General features: G+C 31.9%; 2 protein-coding genes across 2 annotated transcripts; both read left to right on the top strand.

Moving 5' to 3' along the window:
- Positions 1–1139: 1139 nt before the first annotated feature.
- LOC133285191 (protein DETOXIFICATION 9-like) lies at positions 1140–10007 on the top strand. The gene is made up of 8 exons (XM_061482379.1): positions 1140–1170; positions 7121–7290; positions 8069–8613; positions 8735–8821; positions 8903–8959; positions 9059–9297; positions 9394–9599; positions 9739–10007. The coding sequence occupies exons 1-8, from the start codon at positions 1140–1142 to the stop codon at positions 9799–9801; spliced, it is 1398 nt and encodes a 465-aa protein (XP_061338363.1). The 3' UTR covers positions 9802–10007.
- Positions 10008–16552: 6545 nt separating this feature from the next.
- Positions 16553–19510, top strand: LOC133285141 (protein DETOXIFICATION 9-like). Its single transcript, XM_061482316.1, has 7 exons — positions 16553–16825; positions 17728–18272; positions 18395–18481; positions 18564–18620; positions 18720–18958; positions 19055–19260; positions 19414–19510. Exons 1-7 carry the CDS (start codon positions 16553–16555, stop codon positions 19474–19476), a joined length of 1470 nt encoding a protein of 489 aa, XP_061338300.1. The 3' UTR covers positions 19477–19510.
- The last annotated feature ends 413 nt before the right edge of the window (positions 19511–19923 follow it).

The raw sequence follows: 19923 nt of genomic DNA, 5'->3' as shown, positions 1-19923 counted from the left end.
AGATTGTGATTGAAATTGAAAGAGCAATAGGAATCGAGTAAGATGCAAATTATAGGTTGACATACGCATAGAGTTTTGGACTTTTGGCAGTTAGATGTTTTCTGAGTTAGTCATTGTTTGATGTGGTATTAGGTGCTTGTTTGGGCAAATTCTTTGATTTCCCATTCTGTAATGCCTTTAACAAGCATGAAAAGCCACCTTTTGGCAAGCTTTATAAATAAAAGTCAATTACTTTCAGCAAAATAATTTATTTAAAATATAATTGTTACTAAATATATTTTTTTTGAGTAAATACCATTTTTGGTCCTCAGCAAATTTCGCGATGCCTGCTTTAGTCCCTAGCAAATAAAAAAGCACATCGTGGTTCCTAAGAAATTCAAAATGGACTCATTTTAGTCCTTTTAGGGACTAATATGTGTCGACCAAAAAACATATTTACTCTATTTTTTTTATATAGGAATACATGAAGACCATTTGAATATATAAACAGGAGAAAGAAAGCAGCTATAAAGTAAGAATCAAATCCCGGACAATCAGGCCCCTGAAGATTACTTTATTCGACGATGATTTCACACAAATTAGTAATTACTCAATATCAAGGCATCTCACTCCTTATTAATTAGACGTTCATTTAATTTACTGGCTGATTTCAATTTTCTCCAAACATTTAATGTAATAAACGCATATTGATTTGAATAGAAAGAAGGCCTTTACCTACAGCGTAAAAAGATAATCTAGAAAAGAAAAGAAAAACATATAATGTATTTCACTGAAAAAAAATGTAGGATTCGTTTTTTTCTGCAGTTACTATATAACGTCGTTTTGGGCATAAATCATGGTATTTTTGTAATTTTAATTTATTTCAGGATTATTATAGTCTTTATAATTATAATTTTTTAATCTTTCAATCTCAAAACGACATCGTTTTGAAAGTAAATGCAGATAATTTATTTGCATTAACTGCAGAAATATTTTTCTGAAAATTTTATTATAGTATTTTTTTTTTATTTAACAATAAGGGGCACAGCCCCAAACAAAACACAAGAGAAACTAAACAAACAACTAACAAACTATCCAGGGTCTATAATCTCCTGGAGGTCTTGATCAAAAAGTTGAGCAAGCTAATCTGGCATGATTCTATGATGCCAAAATTCAGTGTCTCTGTGAAGGGCAGACTTGGCTAACCAATCTGCACAAATATTTGCTTCCCTAAGAATATGATTAAGTGTTACCTCCCAGTCTTGAGCAATAAGTGCTTGTATCTTAGCCACTATTCGCAGCTGACAAGCTGCATTGCAATCTGCAAAAATAGAGAAAACTTCAGAAGCATCTCCTTCTAGTTCCACTTTTCTAAACCCGATTTGCCAGCCCATCTCCAAACCTTTAAGAGTTTCCCAAAATTCTGCCATGATTGGGATACAAGCACCAATGTGATACTCAAAATCTCCTAACCATGAACCATCATCAGATCTGATTAACCCACCACAAGCAGCCCTTTCGCTAGTCCTTTCAACAGCGCCATCTACATTGATCTTTTGGACGACTAATTTAGCTTCTCGACAAATCAAGTTGTGCATGTCTAACTTAGGAATTTTTTTTTTTTATAATTTGGTATTCAACAATAATTCAATTACATCTGAATTCATATATATTTTTTACCTTTCTTATTTAAAAAATGAAATTAGTTGAATTTTTTCGATAAAAACTTAAATATAAGATATAAGTTAAAAATTTAAGTGTAAATATCACTAATATAGAGAGGTTCACATTGCTAGTCCTCTCGAAAAAATTGTTATAGAAATTGTTATAAATAAAAAGTGTTAAGTTGGGAATTGAAGAAGGGGGAATGGGAAGGGTGTATGTGGGAAGAAGTCCTATATTCTGGGGGCGTTTGGTAGAGGAGAGATTTTTTTTTCATCTGGGAATCTCGATTTTTAAAAATATGATAAAAATATTCAGTTTACGATAATATCCGAAAATTAAAAATTTAGAAAAATTCAATTTCTCGAAAATCCTATAAAATACTATGTACCAAACGCCCCCTTTTAGTCCACCATAAACACACCATCGTTGTCCGTCCCATTGGCCGCCATGTGTGTGAGGAAATATTTTTTACTAAATTATTTTTTATTTTACAAATTTAGCTGTAAGGGGGCATTTGGTTGAGGGGAAATTTTTTGAATACTAGGGAAATGTAATTGATAGGGAAATGGTTAGAAAGTGAGTTTGGTAGGAAAATGTAAAAAAAGTTGTTTGGTTGGAAAAAATTTAACCGGGCAAATTAGGTAAGATTTACAAAGTCTATGTTTGGTTTGAGGTAAAATATAGATGGGGAAATAAGTGATAATTACAAAAATGTCCCTGTTTTTAAAACAAAAAAACTCTGTTCAATTATGTTATCATTCAGTACCTTAATTGTAAGATGAATAACCCAGGAGATAAATGCCCTATACTACTCAGGCTGGAGACATATGAAACCAGAAGATTGAAACTTGACACGACTAACAAATGTATGTGAAAAAAAAATTCCTTTCAGAGACGGAGGTGAAAACATACAGAAACCCTTCTTTTTCTTCTGAGCCTCTCATCCTCTTGGCTTTGGCAAAAGAGAAGAAACAAAGCAGAGAAAACCAAAAGAAGCTCAGCTCAAATTAGCCAGACTCAAACTCGCCTTCAAACTAGCAAAATACGAAGTGGGGGCTGCTGACCACTCAAAAGAAGATAATATCACGAGGGTAATTTCGGTAGCTTTAATTTTTCATTTTCCAATTTAAATGGCTATCGACCAAAACCCACATCCAAGATCGCTTTCTCAACAGTGCGAATGCCCTGCTTTCTAGACCAAATGGAGAAATCCCATGCAAATGGGATAGATGGGCACCCTTGCGAAATCTGTCTACCAAATGAAGTCTTTGAGGATTGCCAAGTTCATTTGCCTAGCTAAATTGTAAGATCTCCTGAACCAAACAGGGCCTAATGACTTTTAAAAATTTTTCCAACGAACACAAAGTTTCCCAATGGTTGCTTCTTAAACGGTATGTTACGAAGGATCGCGTGTGCCAATGACTTTTTTCCATCGAACATAACACTTATTTTGTAACTATTCACCGTCTACATAGTTACCTCTCAGAACACTTATATCCAGAGAATCAGTGAATCCAAACATTGATTTTTGACCTACATACCAAAACTCTGCCATTTTCAATTCTAAACCCTACATTCATCATTTTTGAGCGATTGTTCAAGCGTGTTGTTATTGTTGTTTTATTTGGTAGTGTCACGGCCAAAACAGAGATACATGTTCTATTCTGAAAGGTGTTTGTCAAGATTATTAGATATTGCAGAGAAAGCAAAATTGCCTCAAGGATACAATGTCCAACATACTTAATAGAAACATGTAGGATAACTACATATATGCATTTCATCATAATCGTCATTCATGTGTCATGTTCAAGAACACTTTTTCAGTGCACCCGTCATATGTATGTCTCCGATTCAAAAAATGACACTTGGACTAATTTTTTTTTTTTAGTCTTTTCCGTACAATTTGTACCTCTTCTCTCCTATTTTGATTGGCCCATCTCACTGAGTTAGTGGTGCGACAATAATACCTTAAAAATTTCTCATATTCAAATCATATAACTAGATTTTTTTTTAAATGGGAAAAGGTCAAATTAGTCTCAACGAGTTGACATATCACCCAAGTTTGACTAATTCACTCAAAAACACACACGCATACATAATTCTCATATTATTATATATACAGAGAGAGGAGAAGGATATTCTAACTATTAAAATTTTTTACTACCAACTTACTACTTATCTAATCATCATTAGATTAACATTTTCTCTCTTTTCAAAAACTTTTTAACATTCTCTCTCTTTGATCCAATGGTGATGTGATGGGTAGTAAGTTAGTAGTGAGAGTTTTTGGTAGTTAGAATATCCTCACTCATATATATATATATAGGGTCAGGATCATTTTACACCAGTGTAAGTTACACTCTTAATCTTGATCGTTGATCCTATTTCTATCTAATGGTTCTAATTTATTAGATATTTGAACCGTTAGATTCAAGTAAATCAATGATTCAGATTTGGTCCTGCCTCACATAAATATATATATATATTATGTTTTATAGCGTTTAATATTTATTGTAAGAACTGATGAAACAATAAACAATTCAATAAAAATACCAAAACTTAAAATAAAATTGAAATTGTATTAAAAAAATAAAATTGAAACTGTTGTAATACAACTCCCATGAGATTTAGACAACTTCTCGTGAAACCAGAGTACGCAATCATTAATCCATAGTTTCCCTCATATATATGTCTTTTTAAAATGTATTAGTTAAAATAATTGTGTATCGTAGGTTTAGATGTAAATTATAGCCTTCCTTGTAGACTCATTACTTTGACAATTATAATATTAATTTAATTAACCAAAATTAGTACGGACAAAATGATTCATTAGTTAGATATATATAAAATGAGCTTTATACTTTTCCTAGGAGACATTAAACCACTGACTATTCCATTATAATTTATAATCATGATTCCAGAAAAACCAACACTTTTTTTTCAAGGAGGTCCTAGCTATTAGATTTAGTAAAGAACAGAAACTGAGCATATTCCAAGGGCAGATCGAATCATCACTTTTTCACCCCTTAAATAAAAGCATGAATAATCATTCCTTACAAAATGAAATAATTTTTTTTTCTATATAGCTTTATTGATTATAGTTTTAATTCTCGTATTACTGTTGTTAGGTTCAGGATGGACCAGCCTCCGGTCTCATGGTCCCATTCTGATGGTAATTAAGTTAGTTCCTAAATTATTTAAGATAGACTCTGAGAGAGAGTGAGGCTACTTTTGCGCTAAGAAGTATGATATTTATTGATCTGCAGTAGGTAGCTGGGAGGGAAGAGCAGTGTCCTTAAAGCGTGAAAAGTAATAGTCAGTTACAACTTACAAGGCTATTATCCCATCGACTCCTAAGAAGTAGCGGTATGTTATCAATTCTTCAAAAAATGAATTAATTTGTCTTGTTTTGTTTTTGACAATAGACTAAAAAACTTATCTCATCGCCTCAACCCTATTTTATATTAATCCGTTTCAACCCATTCTGTGTCACTGTCAATTTACTAAAAAATGAATTAGCAATTGTAAAACTCAGCCCGTAAAGAATCACCCTATAATTACTAAAGCTTTGATATTATGTAAAGAATTACTTCAACTCAAAATCTTAAGATGTTAGGTGAGGACTTTTTTAATGATTTATATTATTCTCTAACACAGCCTGCCATGTACCATTTGGCGGACGAGACAGATTGGCTTGCTAGGTCAAAACCATTTTGTCGACCCTATTAAGTACCCTCGTACTGGACAGTTTACCGGTACATTTCAAATATTATTTATCAAACATAATATAAAGAGTTAAAATAAACGAAAATCCTTTTTACGTTGCTGGAAAAAATTATCACATGCAAAAAAAAAACCTATGTAGTACATATATAATACATAATTATAATGTTAAATTTGCTTATAGTATATAGTTATTTTTTTTATATGAGATAATTTTTTTCCATCAATTGATATAAGAAAAATAGAACCCTAAAATAAAATAAATTTTTCTTTTTTTGGTAAACAAATATAACATGGATTGATGGAATTGTGAAGTACAAAATTATATAAACATAATAATACTCAAATTCTTGTAAGTAACATGGATTGATGGATTCAAGGGAACAAGGAATCATCTGATCAATGATCACATGCCTGGTTTTTATTGTGGATCAAGTTCACTGAGCTGTTTTTATTTGGATAATTCTTGAACCATGATTCTTAATTGTATATAATATAAGGAAAAAACTACTCTCTAGCTACAGGAGAGTAGTTTATTTTCCTACAGAGACATGAACTTTTAAATTTTTTATTTTTATTTATATTTTATAATTATGTGAGTCTCATTATATGATTGTGAGAATAATATAGATAATCTCTCTTGTTAACGTAGATTAATAAAGTCCATAATATAATAATGAAAAAGAAGATTAATCTGGAGAAAATGAGATAAACGAACTAAGCCAGAATCACGGTATCCGTAAGAAAGATACGGACAGGTTTGTTTTATGTTGATATGTTTTTAGTTAATTATAAATATTTCATTTTTACTATATTTTACATAATTTCAAAACAAGTAATAATACAAATAAATTAATCCTTTTCATAATTATTGATACTTAAAATAAGGAATAAAACAAACCAACTACATTTCTTATAATATTCGTTTTGCACGCGGTGGCTCGTGGATTCAGATAGTCATGTGTCTGTCACAAATTATTATCTTATCAAGACTTTTTGTATTATTTTATTATAATTCAACCTTTTCAAGTCTCATCATGTATATGGACACATTTATTGCTAAGATTGAGTTTAAAAAATATGTACCGTGAATATAGAGAGTTTTTACGTTAAAAAATCTTAATATTTTAATACATTATTATCTGTTATTATTTATAACTTTAGAAATTAAAATAGTTAATAATAACTTATCAATACAATGATGAAATATAATCTATTTTTTTATATTGGCATGGTAAACCAATTAAATTTGATAAAAAAATTATGTGATATTAAACATATCTAAAATTATGTGAAAGACTATGATATAGAGTAATTTTTTTCATTTTTGAGTATGTCAATCTTTAAATAAAGTAGCTATAATATATATTGTTAAATTTTATGAAAAATATTTGTTGGGGATTACTGGACCCATATATGTGACGCATCATTGAAGTGTCAAAATTAAAGTTGCATAATTATGTGAAAATATAGAAATACAAGTGTGGGTCAGTGGGTGGGTTGGTGTAGACAATTTCCATTTTGATTTGACTAGTGATTTGTTTATTTACTGGGGAGAACTTAGATGATCATAAAAGAACTTTATCTTTTCCTATATAATACCTTTGTTCTTCATCTCATCTCACATTTGTTTGATGAACATTGCTCTGCATGGAAAGCTCTAGAGAGATGTCTAAGGAGGAAGCAGCACCACTGCTTACAAAGAGTGAAGAGAATAATGGGGTGACACCACTAGAGGGTGCATTTTGGCTAGAGCTTAAGAGGGTAGGCTCCATGGCAGCTCCAATGGTGGCTGTGACAGTATCTCAGTACCTTCTGCAAGTTGTGTCACTCATGATGGTGGGACATCTTGGGATACTTGTCTCCTTCTCTGGTGTTGCCATTGCCTCCTCTTTTGCTGAAGTTACAGGCTTCAGTGTTCTTGTAAAGTCTTCTTCCACCTTCTATTATTTTATTTTTTATTTTTATATGGTTCACTGCACCCATTGTTACTTATCCACTTTTCATATTTTTCAAATTTAAACATGTACAGATGATCTTTTCTTCCAAACAGTGTTTGTGCAGATTCAAGTGTGACTCAGATTAAGCTTCTCTTGGCTTTTTATTATTATTATTTTTCTTTTAATCTTTTTAATCAGGAAACCTTTTTTAATTCTCTGGGAGAGGGCTCAGGGAACTTGATTTGATTTTTCAGTTAGTACTTAGCACTAACATACTGTTAGCCGCGTCATTTGTGAAAAGTATAATGGAATATACTTTACTTTCATCCTTATTTGATTCACTTTGTTTTTGCTAATTTTTTGCTAAAATGGATGTAAGTCATGTTTTACTTGGAAACCCATTTGTAAATTGAAGAAAAATAAAATAAAATTGAAACTTCTTAATTAGCATAGGTGATCATGTGATTACTGCAGATGATCTAGGAGATTTTCTTCCTTGTTCTGAAGATAGGATCCTATTTACTCTTTTTAAGTGTATAGAGTTGTTTCATTTAGGTGATAACACTTCCTCTTAGTCTGATATCAAACTTTTGATACAGGATCTGCAAAAATAGTTGAAATGAAAGTTGCAAACTTGAAAACCTCCCTCCATTCAACTTTATAGTCTCTAGCCTTAGGTTATTTTTCATTTGCATCTACAATTTTATGTTAATGTCCTCTCTGTGTTTTGATGACTGACCAGATTTTGAAATGCCTTGCAGCTGGGAATGGCTGGTGCATTGGAAACTTTATGTGGCCAAACCTATGGTGCAGAGGAATTTAGAAAGCTCGGAAACTACACATGCTGTGCAATTGTGACTCTAATCTTGGTTTGTCTCCCCATATCTCTGGTGTGGATATTCACGGATAAGATACTCTTGCTGTTTGGTCAAGACCCTGAAATTTCTAATGTAGCTCGTGAATATTGCATATGCCTCATCCCTTCACTCTTTGGCTATGCTGTTCTTCAATCACTGACTCGCTACTTCCAGACTCAGAGTATGATCTTTCCCATGGTTTTCAGCTCAATTGCGGTTCTGTGTTTGCATATACCTATTTGTTGGGGTCTGGTATTTAAATTGGGACTGGGACATGTTGGAGCAGCATATGCTATTGCAATTTCATATTGGTTGAATGCCATTGGTCTTGGACTTTATATGAACTACTCTTCAGCATGTGAGAAAACCAAGATTGTGTTTACTAGTAATGCTTTAAGAAACATTCCTGAGTTCTGCCGTTATGCTATCCCTTCTGGACTTATGTTTTGGTAAATATATATAACATAACTTTGCATCTTCCGGGACAGAACTACACAATGGTTCTTTCACTTTTTTTTTAGTCTAATATTGTCTTCTCCCTAATTGGTTTTCTTATTTCAATCTTCATAGTTTTGAATGGTGGTCTTTTGAGCTTCTTACATTACTTGCGGGGCTTTTACCTAATCCACAACTCGAAACTTCAGTTCTTTCTGTCTGGTGAGTGGAATCAATTTCTCATCAAGTATTGAAATAATACATGAAGGGTTTTTTTTTCTAACATATCTCAAACTTTTTCAGCCTTAACACAACTACATTGCACTACTTCATTCCTTACGCTGTTGGAGCTTCTGCAAGGTTTGGTCCAAACCTGTTTGTTCATTTTCATGATCTTGTACAATGATACTGTAATATCAAATGATGACAAAGCATGATCATGTGAATTTCGTTTTGCAGCACTCGGGTTTCAAATGAATTAGGAGCAGGGAACGCAAAGGCAGCTCAAGGTGCTGTTCGTGTTGTTGTGATTCTTGGAATTGCTGAGGCAATTATTGTCAGCACATTCTTCATTTGTTGTCGGCATATATTAGGATATGCTTATAGCAATGACAAGGAAGTTATAGATTACGTCGCAGAAATGGTTCCACTTCTTTGTGTGTCTGTTACTGCAGATAGTCTCATAGGAGCTCTTTCAGGTGAGTTTCCATTTGCTGCAGCAGCATCATTCTATGTTCTTCTAGCATAAACTGCACCACCATGAGCTAACAATAAAACTGGATTTATGTTTGCAGGTATTGCAAGAGGTGGAGGATTTCAGCAAATGGGGGCTTATGTGAACCTTGGAGCCTATTATCTTGGAGGTGTTCCAATGGGACTCTTATTGGGTTTTGTCCTAAAGCTCAATGCCAAAGGGCTCTGGATGGGAACCCTAACAGGGTCTATTCTACAAGTTATTATACTGGCTATTGTAACAGTGTTAACAGATTGGCAGAAAGAGGTTGGTTTTTAATTTCTTATGTAACTTTTTCATTGCTGATAATTGCTCGTGTCATTTTTCATTTTCCAACTATTTTATAAATGTCTCCTTTGCTTGCTGAATTCTATGGATGATTGTATTTTGTGGTTATTTATTGCAGGCAACTAAAGCAAGGGAAAGAATAGTTGAGAACTCAATTACACCTCATAACGGATTCGCATAAAATTTGAGATATCTAATTGATGAATAAAAGAAAGAGTGGAAGAAAAATGGAAGTACTGACAATTTGATGTCAGTCTTTTGATTTTTTTTTTTTTTTTGGGGTGTCAGAAAGTGTATTTCTTACAGTGATTAAAGAGCTTTAATTATGTTAATTGATAAAACTTAACTTATTCTGTACATATATGATATTTGAACTGGAATTGTGCCTATGGCGTATGAGTGTATGACTCAGATGTTAGATACCAGAAAATTATTTATATTTATAACATGTTCCAGTTATATGAATGTGGATCTAGGCTTACCCTTTGGTATTCAATTCATGTGCACTCATAATTGTCATGTAATTGATAAGGTTTTTACGTTGTATAAGTTGAAAGACAGCTTCTACTCCCATGTAATTGACGTTAAAGGTCATTTAACACGAGAATGGTGTTTATGGTCTTGTATTGAGCTTCACATATCATAATTTAACACATTCAAGCTTATCTATGCTGTAACAACTAATTGGCCTTATCTCGGTAGCTCTGGCAACTGATTGCCTAAGGATTTGCCTTTGGTCGGGGTTTAAATCTTGGTGAAAGCAAATTTTTGAAATTATTTGGAAGTAAGAGGAAAATTCGAATGAGAGTTAGTTTCACCGTTTTTCCAGTAATAGTAATTTAATGCATCCATGATTCAATGATAAGTTAACCTTAGGAGCCGTATTGCGAGAATAAGGTGGCCGAAGAATATTGTGTGTGGATACGAGGAGGGTATCTACCATAAAAAAATTGGCCTTATGTCTCTGCCCTTGCATTGAGCTCGTTGGGGTATCGTAATGAGTTTCACTTGCAGGAGTTGAAAATGAATCGTGTGGACCATGACTGCTTCAATGCTTTCGGAAAAGGATCAAGTCTTTTTACGTGATAGTGTACGAACACTTATGATTTGTCTTAACAACTTCAATTTTGAAAATAAATTAAATTATCAATGTAAAAGTAATTAATGAATCAAGGAACATCAAATTGAAAAGAGCTTTTTTGTGCTCCACGAACGTGTCAGGTTCCCTTCTAAAAGTAAAAAATGAGAGGAATTGTAAAGTATTAAATATGGAAGAATTTAAATAAAATTATACAAATGTGAAAATAAATATTAAATATTAAATATGAGTAATTGTAACCATATAAATTTAGAAATAAATATAATTATTGGATCAACATATTCAAACTGACAGTAAAATTGATTGATAATAATCTTAATTGGTTATTATAATATTCTATCCAGTAAATTAATAGCACACATGTAATTCAATTTTAATTTGGATCAAATGAGTACGTTACAACTTGCACGTTATGATTAGATTTCCTTACGAAATTTTGATTTAATAAAAATTGCGTATAATAAAATGTCCAGATGCATTGATCACGTGACACGCTGATATATGTTATTTCTTTTTTTTTTTATTTACACTTCTTTTAAATATAATTTTTACAATTGTTTATTGAGAACGATAATATAGGACTCATAATATATCCTGTTACTTAATGCATACGCTTGCATAATTCTTGGATAAATTTGGGAAGAGTTTTGTCATTACCAAACTGTCACGTCAATAGTAAATTTTGCAAGAATGCCACGTTACACCCTTAGCCGTCGTTGAAGAAGTCTGAAAATAAGTAAGAGTTAAGATAAGTTAATGCGAATTAGTTATATTTTTAGACTTCTTCAACGACGGCTAAGGGTGCAGCGTGGCATTTTGGCAAAATTTACTGTTGGCGTGACAGTCTGGTAAAATTTTTTGCCAAGTGTGACAAAATGGTCACTCTTCCATAAATTTACTCTTGGTATATTAATTGTTCCTCGAAGATAATACTTGCTCCTCATATTTTTACTCCCATTTTTTTTTAGCATATCTTTGCTCAACATTTAGTGGGAAGGGGTGTGAGATTCAAACCCAGTAAACTCCCACGGTATTAAACGACTCATGTTAGTAAGTATCGTGAATCGAATACCAGATAGGAAAATTAAAGAATTAAAAAACTCATTTTTTGTCACTATATTTTTTTGTCTGGCCAATTTACGTTTGAAGTTAACATAAAAAAGTTATTAAATAATAAAAAATATGTTAAAGTGTTACCAACTAATGTTATTAAACCCGACTCGGTTATTGACTCGGTCGAGGTATCGGGTTACTGAGTCACTGGTTCAACCGCATGACCCGGTAATTATATGCAATTTTATAATTTATATTAAAAAATTATAAACATACTTAAATATCAAAAAAATGATAAAAATTTCAAATATTTTAATACAAAAAATAATAAATCGCTTATTATTATCAAATAAAAAATCAAAAAATATATAATGCTCGTTATATGGGGCTTTAGGTTCAGAAAACAACATCTCTAACTATAAATTAATTCAAAATTTTCTGCATAGTACATAATTGAGATAATATTAGTGTTATAGGTACATAACTTATGTAAGTCAATAAACAAAAAAATATTCAAAAATATCTATTATGATTTTTTTTGGGACTGGACTGAGTCACCGGTTAATCGATCGGGTCACCGATTTTTATAAAAACGGGCCGGATCGGACCGGATCACACCGATTCTGATGCATGGCCGATCCATTGCTTCAACCGGATCGATTATATGACTAATTTACCAATTCTCAGATCGGATCTAGTTGGATCGGTCCGATTTTAATAAATATGTTACCAATTTTTTTATGGACATGAAAGCTTTAACGCACATTCTGCTAAGAGTTTGCGATATTCTCTTAGGCGCGGCGATCTGTTTGTGTCAATTATTAAATGATTTTCCATTAAGTATATTATACTTAAAATATATTATTTTGGGTAGGGAAAACTTGTTCATTGAGTGACTGGTGGTACTCACCTTTTTTTTTTCTCTCTCATTATGTACTTGTGTTGTTGTGAACCGCAATTACATTCAGCACGTGGGTCCTTATTTTCAACTCATCGTATCAATTGGGACTTGATGTAGTTTCACGGAGTACTCTAATTTATTGATAGGAGTCTGATAGTTTATTTCAATAGAATATCAGGGGACGTTTGATTGAGGATAAATTTCATGAATACTAGAGAAATGTAATTGATAGGGAAATAATTAGAATATGAGTTTGGTAGAAAAATGTAAAAAAAGTTGTTTGGTTGGATAAAATTTTGATAGGAAAATTAAGTAACTTTTATAAAGTCTATGTTTGGATATAAGTAAAATATAGATGGAAATTTTTTTTGATATTACGAAAATAACCTTTTATTAAGTGAATGGTGTAAAGGGACAACAGTACCAGTTGCACAATAATTAGTGGCTAACATCGAAGTATTCTGAGGCATAATAACATCGAAAGTATCTTGGTGTTCCCCCCAATATCATTTGCACTCATTCTTCTGGATCCGAAATTTGTCCTTTCGCGCGCTTAAACTTGGGGTACCCAAGTCTTTTGGACAATCACCAAATAAAGCAGATTGGTAGGTTTCCAGGAATACCATATATCACGTGGGAAACGGAAAGCTATCTATTGGATGAAATTGATGTCGAAATACATTTACCCTGCTATCACATTTAGGTAGGCATCTTCAGAAAACACTCCCTCCCAAACATGGTTATCTGAGAAACACACCTATCACTTACCTATCAAAATCTCCAAAATTCCTAAACCAAACACCCCCTTAAGTCATTAAGAGTCCATCTACTTGTATTTTTCTTTTTAGAATAAATACTTATTTGATTTTCAATAAAAAAATACGGAATCTATTTTAATTTCTTAGAAAAAAAATATTTATATTAATTTTTTTTTAGAAATTAACATGAGTTTTCTTTGAATTTAAGGGGACAATAATTTTAAAGAAATGAAATTTCAGAAGGATCATAAGTCAATTTTTTTTTTTAAATATTGAAATATGTTTTGTGTTTTTTGCTGAGGACCCAAAATAGTATTTGCTCTTCTTTTTTTAAATTTTTTTTATTTAAAAGATGTGTTACATTTTTTAAAATAATTAAATAGAACGAGATTATTCTTATAATATTTTTTTTTCTTACAATCATTTCTATAATTGTTAGATTAAAATCAAACTAACAATTCTAACAAGTTCAAGAAGAAATCTTTTAAGGGTAAAAAATATCTACAGTCACACCGGAGATAAATTATCTCTCTAGTGATCCCAAAATTATATCTATTTGAATTAATGAAGGATGCTTTTGTAATTTTAAGAAAATTAATAAATGACATTTCAGTAAAACTTATATGAAAAAAAATAAACAAAATTACATAAATACCCTTTATTACTTCAAAATGATATAATTTTAAGAGTTATTATAAATAACTTATCTCTAAAAACCAAAAAAATACTTTATCCATCTTTAAAAGGGTAATAAAACTATAAAGGAATTTTTTTGAAAAATAAATAATATAAACTAACAAAGTGACGTGGTTGGAACGAACTAATAATTTAATAATACTAAACAGCTTGGCACGAATGGCGCAATCCGTCACACCTCGACAATCCAACTTTGGATAGTGAATGAATTGTTGTTCTTAAATTCTGCAGCGTTGACACATTGGCCTTGAGCGATGCTTGCTTAAATGTTGCTCCATTCTTTATTTGAACGATAAGGTGAAGGTGGGTTCCTTTGAGTTGAGGTATATAATTGTAGACAGAGACAACGTATTAATCTTTATTGATATTACCGCGCCTAGACGCAGCACTTGCTGTACCAATTTATTGTCTGACTCGTGCCTATTGAGTTGCTCGATTTAGGTGATATTGCCTGTCTTAACGTGGTGATATTATTGATGCACTGTTTTGCATTAATCTAATATTAAGTTTCGCCAAGAATTTAATCTGGTTACTTTTTTTAAAAATTTAATTACTACGGTAAAAAAATCGACGATTTAGGTATTGGACTCCTGTTTTTTGTGTGCATGTTTAGATTTTTTTTTAAGATAAAAACTATTTATAAGCAGAAGTTAGGTCAAATAAGTTTTAAGAAAAGTTTTTATAATAAAAAAAAGTTAAAAGCTCATAGGAGGAATTTTTTTAAGTTCTTATAAGCTTTTCTTGAATTATAGTTTTTTTTTTTTTTTGAAAATAAGAGCTATAGAGATAGAGAAAGAAGGAATTTTCTTGAGATATGTGCTTTTAAAATAAAATTTTTATGTAATCAATAAACAATTTTTTTAAAAAAATTTAAACTCTTTTTTTTCTCTTTAACTTATAAGTAACTTTAACTTAAAAATATATATTCTCTTTTGTCCGGCTCCAAAGCACCGACTCGTTATTTTTTTTCAAAAAGTGCGTGTTGGACACTGACACGCGGTCAACATTTGGGACACGCAATCAACGCTCTGACACGTTTTTCAACATGCAGTCAACTTTTTTCAACACGCGATCAATGCTTTGACAAGCATCCGACACGTTTTTTTTTACTTCTTAATTTTATTTTATTAACTAAAAATAAAAATAATAATTTATAAATCAATTTTTTTCTGTTATGAAATTTACATGAAAAATTAATAAGATACAATTTTTTTTTATATTTAGTTATGAAATTTGAATATTTGATTGATTATATGACTTATTACAGGTTGTTATATGTATTAAATATAAATTATATTATATATATATATATTAAAAATATTATTTAATATCAAAATGTTCCACGTATCAAAATATTATGTTTTTTTAGAATTAACGTGTCGACGTGTCGTGTCGTATCCTATATTCTGTATCAGTGTCGGTGCATTGTCCGGTTTCCTCCTTCGTTTTGTTATTAACTTTTTGTATTAGTTTATTATAATTCTAACTTTTCAAGTCTCATCATGTATATGGACACACTTTTAGCGAAGATAGAGTTTAAAAAATAAAAAAAAGATTCATCCTTCTAAATAAAAAAAATGAGAATCACATATTTTATTTTATTTTATTTTTTCTTGTTCATTCTCACTTTCTATGATATATTTTTTTCTCTTACTTAAAATGAACAAATTTTATATCCATTAAAATAACACATATTTTCCCTTAAAAAATATGTACAGTGAATATAAAGAGATTCTACGTTCAAAAATAAAAATATTTTAATACATTATTATTTGTTATTATTTTACATTTTAAGCAATTAAAATAGTTAATAATAACGTATCAATACATTGATTAAAGATAACCTATTTTTTTATATTGGCGTGGTAAACCAATTAAATTTGATAAAAAAAATTAATATTAAACATATCTAAAATTACGTGAAAGACTATGATACAGAGTAATGTTTTTGAGTTTGACAATTTTAAATAAAGTAGCTATAATATATAGAGTTTTATAACTCTCGTGTCAGTGTAAATTTTTTTTTACAGCAACATTAGGATTTCGTATCCTAACATGTTTTTTTCTTTAAAAGCAAGTGAAATTCAGTTACTTGTATCCAGTGCATCCAATTAAATTTTAGAGCGACAGGAGAAATGCAAAACCCTAATATATATTGTTAAATTTTATGAAAAATATTTGTTGGAGGATACCGAACTCAAATCTGTCGCATCATTGGAGTGTCAGAATTAAAGTAAAGTTGCATAATTATGTTAAAAAATATAGAAATACAAGTGTGGGTGGGTGGGTGGCCAAAGACAATTTCCATTTTGATTGCCTAGTAATTTGATTGTTTACTGGGGTGGGGAGAACTTAGCTTTTCCTATATATAATACCTTTGTTCTTCATCTAATCTTTTACATTTGTTTGATGAACATTGCTCTGCATGGAAAGCTCTGGAGAGATGTCTAAGGAGGAAGCAGCACCACTGCTTACAAAGAGTGAAGAGAATAATGGGGTGACACCATTAGAGGGTGCATTTTGGCTAGAGCTTAAAAGAGTAGGCTCCATGGCAGCTCCAATGGTGGCTGTGACAGTATCTCAGTACCTTCTGCAAGTTGTGTCACTCATGATGGTGGGTCATCTTGGCATACTTGTCTCCTTCTCTGGTGTTGCCATTGCCTCCTCTTTTGCTGAAGTTACAGGCTTCAGTGTTCTTGTAAAGTCTTCTTCCACCTTTTTTCTTTTTCATATTTGGTTCAATGCATCTATTGCTGCTTAACCACTTTTCATATTTTTCAAATTTAAACATGTACAGATGATCTGATTCTTATCTTCCAAACAGTGTTTGTGCAGTTCAAGTGTGACTTAGATTAAGCTTCTCTTGACTTCTTTATTTTTTTTTTTAATCTTTTTAATTAGGAAAACTTTTTTGATCCGGTTATTCAGTTAGTACATAGCACTAACATACTGTTAGCCGCTTCATATGTGAAAAGTATAATGGAATATACTTTATTTTGATCCTTATTTGATTCACTTTGTTTTAGCTATTTTTTTTGCTAAAATGGATGTAAATCATGTTTTACTTGGAAACCCATTTGTAAATTGAAGGAAAAAAAAATTAAAACTTCTTAATTAGCATCGGTGATCATGTGATTACTGCAAATGATCTAGGAGATTTTCTTCCTTGTTCTGAAGATAGGATCCTATTTACTCTTTTTAAGTGTATAGAGTTGTTTCATTTAGGTGATAACACTTCCTCTTAGTCTGATATCAAACTTTTGATACAGAATCTGCAAAAATTGTTGAAATGAAAGTTGCAAACTTGAAAACCTCCCTCCATTCAACTTTATAATACCCATCAATTTTATAAAGAAACACAGTATATCCTAAATATTTATATTAAACTTAATAAAATCATAATCATAATTTAACGAATTTAATAGTTGGAACTCAAAATGCAACGCAACGTAACCTTTGAATCTTTTTCGAGTTTTTGCAATGAGTATTGGAGTGTCGGGAAGTATCGGACACGACACGTAAGATATTTGAAAGGTCGGTGCTTCGTAGATTGTCCTCTTTGTGTTTTGATGACTGACCAGATTTTGAAATGCCTTGCAGCTGGGAATGGCTGGTGCATTGGAAACTTTATGTGGCCAAACCTATGGTGCAGAGGAATTTAGAAAGCTCGGAAACTACACATGCTGTGCAATTGTGACTCTAATCTTGGTTTGTCTCCCCATATCTCTCGTGTGGATATTCACGGATAAGATACTCTTGCTGTTTGGTCAAGACCCTGAAATTTCTAATGTAGCTCGTGAATATTGCATATGCCTCATCCCTTCACTCTTTGGCTATGCTGTTCTTCAATCACTGACTCGCTACTTCCAGACTCAGAGTATGATCTTTCCCATGGTTTTCAGCTCAATTGCGGTTCTGTGTTTGCATATACCTATTTGTTGGGTTCTGGTATTTAAATTGGGACTGGGACATGTTGGAGCAGCATATGCTATTGCAATTTCATATTGGTTGAATGCCATTGGTCTTGGACTTTATATGAACTACTCTTCGGCATGTGAGAAAACCAAGATTGTGTTTACTAGTAATGCTTTAAGAAACATTCCTGAGTTCTGCCGTTATGCTATCCCTTCTGGACTTATGTTTTGGTAATATATATAACATAACTTTGCATCTCCCGGGACACAACTACACAATGGTTCTTTCACTTTTCTTTTTTAGTCTAATATTGTCTTCTCCCTAATTGGTTTTCTTATTTCAATCTTCATAGTTTTGAATGGTGGTCTTTCGAGCTTCTTACATTACTTGCGGGGCTTTTACCTAATCCACAACTCGAAACTTCAGTTCTTTCTGTCTGGTTAGTGGAATCAATTTCTCATCAAGTATTGAAATAACACATGAAGGTTTTTTTTCTTCTAACATATCTCAAACTTTTTCAGCCTTAACACAACTACATTGCACTACTTCATTCCTTACGCTGTTGGAGCTTCTGCAAGGTTTGGTCCAAACCTGTTTGTTCATTTTCATGATCTTGTACAATGATACTGTAATATCAAATGATGACAAAGCATGATCCTGTGAATTTCGTTTTGCAGCACTCGGGTTTCAAATGAATTAGGAGCAGGGAACGCAAAGGCAGCTCAAGGTGCTGTTCGTGTTGTTGTGATTCTTGGAATTGCTGAGGCAATTATTGTCAGCACATTCTTCATTTGTTGTCGGCATATATTAGGATATGCTTATAGCAATGACAAGGAAGTTATAGATTACGTCGCAGAAATGGTTCCACTTCTTTGTGTGTCTGTTACTGCAGATAGTCTCATAGGAGCTCTTTCAGGTGAGTTTCTATTTGCTGCAGCAGCATCATTCTATGTTCTTCTAGCATAAACTGCACCACCATGAGCTAACAATAAAACTGGATTTATGCTTGCAGGTATTGCAAGAGGTGGAGGATTTCAGCAAATGGGGGCTTATGTGAACCTTGGAGCCTATTATCTTGGAGGTGTTCCAATGGGACTCTTATTGGGTTTTGTCCTAAAGCTCAATGCCAAAGGGCTCTGGATGGGAACCCTAACAGGGTCTATTCTACAAGTTATTATACTGGCTATTGTAACAGTGTTAACAGATTGGCAGAAAGAGGTTGGTTTTTAATTTCTTATGTAACTTTTTCATTGCTGATAATTGCTTGTGTCATTTTTTATTTTATTATTTTCATTTTCCAACTATTTTATAAATGTCTCCTTTGCTTGCTGAATACCATGGATGATTGTATTTTGTGGTTATTTATTGCAGGCAACTAAAGCAAGGGAAAGGATAGTTGAGAACTCAATTACATCTCATAATGGATTCGCATAAAATTTGAGATATCTAATTGATGAATAAAAGAAAGAGTGGAAGAAAAAGGAAAGTGCTGACAATTTGATGTCAGTCTTTTGATTTTTTTTTTTGGGTGTCAGAAAGTGTATTTCTTACAGTGATTAAAGAGCTTTAGTTATGTTAACTGATAAAACTTATTCTGTATATATAGGATATTTGAAATGGAATTGTGCCTATGGCGTATGAGTGTATGACTCAGATGTCAGATGCCAGAAAATTATTTATAACATGTTCCAGTTATATGAATGTGGATCCGGGCTTACCTTTTGGTATTCAATTCATGTTCCACTTATAACTGTCATGTAATTGATAAGGTTTTTATGTTGTATAAGTAGAAAGACAGTTTCTACTCCCATGTAATTCACATTGAAGGCCATTTAACACGGGAATGATGTTTATGGTCTTGTATTGAGCTTCACAAATCAG

Source organism: Gastrolobium bilobum, unplaced genomic scaffold (assembly GCF_033153095.1).
Source record: "Gastrolobium bilobum isolate Gb01-03AN ecotype WA unplaced genomic scaffold, APGP_CSIRO_Gbil_v1 utg7917, whole genome shotgun sequence".
Lineage (NCBI taxonomy): Eukaryota > Viridiplantae > Streptophyta > Magnoliopsida > Fabales > Fabaceae > Gastrolobium > Gastrolobium bilobum.
This window is presented reverse-complemented; position numbering and strand designations above follow the sequence as displayed.